This window comes from Parasteatoda tepidariorum, unplaced genomic scaffold, assembly GCF_043381705.1.
Source record: "Parasteatoda tepidariorum isolate YZ-2023 unplaced genomic scaffold, CAS_Ptep_4.0 HiC_scaffold_1281, whole genome shotgun sequence".
NCBI classification, from domain to species: domain Eukaryota; kingdom Metazoa; phylum Arthropoda; class Arachnida; order Araneae; family Theridiidae; genus Parasteatoda; species Parasteatoda tepidariorum.
This window is the reverse complement of record NW_027261368.1, coordinates 10,926-13,835: the sequence shown is the minus strand read 5'-3', so window position 1 is coordinate 13,835 and position 2,910 is coordinate 10,926. Positions and strand designations below refer to the sequence as shown.

The 2,910-nt window shown below is 32.5% G+C and overlaps 1 protein-coding gene across 1 annotated transcript in view; it reads right to left on the bottom strand.

Annotated features, from left to right (window-relative positions):
* Positions 1–444: 444 nt before the first annotated feature.
* The window catches only part of LOC122272891 (uncharacterized), a gene marked incomplete at its 5' end in the record, with an annotated part of 9,935 nt that continues 7,469 nt past the window's right edge, over positions 445–2,910 (bottom strand). The window contains 1 exon segment of the mRNA XM_043056927.2: positions 445–1,998. Coding sequence (XP_042912861.2) covers positions 1,695–1,998 — 304 coding nt within the window.

The window sequence follows — 2,910 nt, the reverse complement described above, 5'->3', positions numbered from 1 at the left end:
GGGGGCGGAGCCTCCTAGTTGTTTATTAAACGAGGTAACAATTAAGAGCCACCAAGAGCTTGTTCACAAAAAACTGCTTTTTGTTATCCACAGGGTGAAAAAGGCGATTTGACATTTAAAATGTTTTCATTATTTAGAACGATTCTAAGTCTCATTTCATTCTACAGGACTTTGAAATCCATAGTAATAAATTGTAGAACTACTCTCGACTGTCCGTAACATTATTATCAATAAAATACACATCAGGAAAGAAATTAGTTCCTATATCTAACAAAAACAGACATTTAAGTTTCTTTTGTTCTTACCTTTAACGGTTAAAATAATTTTAATTGTCACTTAAGCTATTCTAATCGATTAAATTAGAAGGGTAAATATCACAGCCTGTTTAATTTTTACCTTTATTTTGTTTCTAAATTTTTTTAAACAAAAATGTGGCATTAAAAATCTACTTTTAACTCTTTTATTTTACAAATAAATGTTTTAAGTAGTATATGTACAGTGATTTGAGTCTTTAGTTACCAACTGAAATAAGCCGAATATCGCTGCTGAATTCAGACACTCCGTATTCCTTCAGCCACCATATTTTTCTCTCTCCTTTTTTTGTTTGTCTTTACATCAATGTATCAGAAAAATTATAAATGAAATGTAACTGTCGACCCAAGTGTTACAACAATAATTTCTAAGGCAAATGCTTTCAATTGTCTGATGTCTTGGAGAATTGAAAAGAAATCTAAGAAACCCCAAATGGCGGTTTATTCAAAATAACCACAAAAGCTCATCTAGAAGAAAAAGAGCTTTAGATTTCTAATGTAAATAACACAAATTAATTGTTCAGGGCCAGCGAAAGTAAAAAAATTCTTCCCCATGCCCATACGCGATTTTCCTATCCAGCGGCTTTTAGCGACCAACTCTTCTGGTAAGTAAATTTTTTTAAATAAAGAAAAACATGATTTATAACCTATTTTGTTAAGGAAAGAAATTAAAAAAAAAATTAAAAACTTACATTATAATTGCGACCAACTGCAGCTCATAAAAGAATCTCCAAAAAAGAGAGCTAGTCGTTAAAGGCCGCTGGGTTGTAAATTAGCTGCCCGTACACTCCAAAAGTATACGTACACTCGGATTTCACGATTTTTTCCGTTAATCCCAATTTTCATTTAAAAATTCAAGTAAATCTCTTACTGTAATCCAGTAAATTGAATGCAGTTTATTATCATTGAAAGTTTCTAAACGTACTGTTATAAAATGTTGATGATAGTCTTTTAAAGGAAAAAAAACAACTGTTCCAAAACATGTAAAGCACTATTTAACAAATCTACACCCACATAAATCAAAGCACTCCATACTTTTCTCACTCCGTAGGGGGGGGGGGCAGCGCAGTGATTTGCAATTCTTTCTAAAGAACCCAGGTAGTTGATTACATGTTTAATTAGCCCGGATCAAATAAAAAAAAATTAAAAATGATGGAGCCGTAACGCATATTGAAGTGTGTCCTTACTTGAAATTAAAACGAGCTTCAACCGCCAATTTAGTCTCGTCTGAAAATTAAAAGAAAACGTTCTAAATCAAGTTCGTTTGACTATTGGTCGCTGGTAAGACTTGTCTTATATATGATACGTGGGTCATGAAGGAAGAATTGCGTGATCTGAACTGGTTAAAACAACATTTAGATGTAGACAAAATTCATGATAATATTAATAAAGTGTTACATAATCTTTTATTTTTGTGAGAATGAAAGGGAGAAAGAGCATAACAAATGACGCAATGCGAGCAGTGCTGCCACCCGAGAATATCATTACGAGATCTTCTTTTTCCAGGTTCTCTTCTCCATACAGCCCAAAGCAATTTGTGAATGGCCCCTTTGTTGATTTATCGCACAGCATTTTGTATTGTTCGCCAAGCATAGTAATGGTAGATTTTTCAATAAAGCTTTTTGCTTCCTGATTACATTTCAATTCAACTGATGTTGATGTGCACATTTTCAGCCATTCAAAAGCACTAAAAATAGGAAAAATATAAAGTGGTCAGATATATTTTAAATTGAAAAAAGACACTCTTTTTTTATTAATCTTTTGTACAGTAAATTTTGATTTTAAAAACATATTAAAAAGCAGCTAATAAGTTATTGCTTGACGTAATGTTTGATTTCTTCATAACTTTTAAAGGTAGCAGTTACGGTTATATATACGTGACTATTTGTGCACGAACCATATTTTAAATAATTCGTACATATTTTTAAAAATCAGAAGTTTTCCACCTGAATCTACATAGTCCAGTCACATTAGAGTGACCAATTATGGAAGACCAGAATGAACACTTTTCGTAGAGCGGACTGATGCGAGATGAGCAGGAAGAAAGTTAATTAGGTTTCCGAAGGTGTTTAATAGGGGTAGATCCATGCCGACTCAAGGTAATGACTCCAGGAGGAGCCGTGGTAGCTCAGGGGATAGAGCGTTCGCCTTCCAATGAGGTAAACCGGATGCACTCACGGAAATGCTCACGATTTCGGCACCGCTTGGCGCGATCGAGAATAAGCGCTCTGAAAACCGCAAAATTGAGAATATGGTAACCCAACCGATCTATGTGTCACATCTTGCTACAGCGTGCAAACCTATTTCCTTGATTGAGTAGGAAAATGATGGTTCTATTCTATTTATAAATTTCTTTCTTATTCACTTCTATCTTCATACCGCTCTTGTATTTTTTTATAAGCAGTTTTCGTTTCGAATGAGAAATTCATACTTAATTTAATGTTTATGTCTCAGAATTTTATTTAAAAATAGATTCTTGTAAATATTTTATTTTTCAACTTCGTTTTTTTTATTATTGTTCTTGAAAGTGTAAAATCTATTCTGTTTTTTTTTTTTTTTTTTTTTTTTTTTTTTTTTTTTTTTTTTTTTTTTTTTTTTT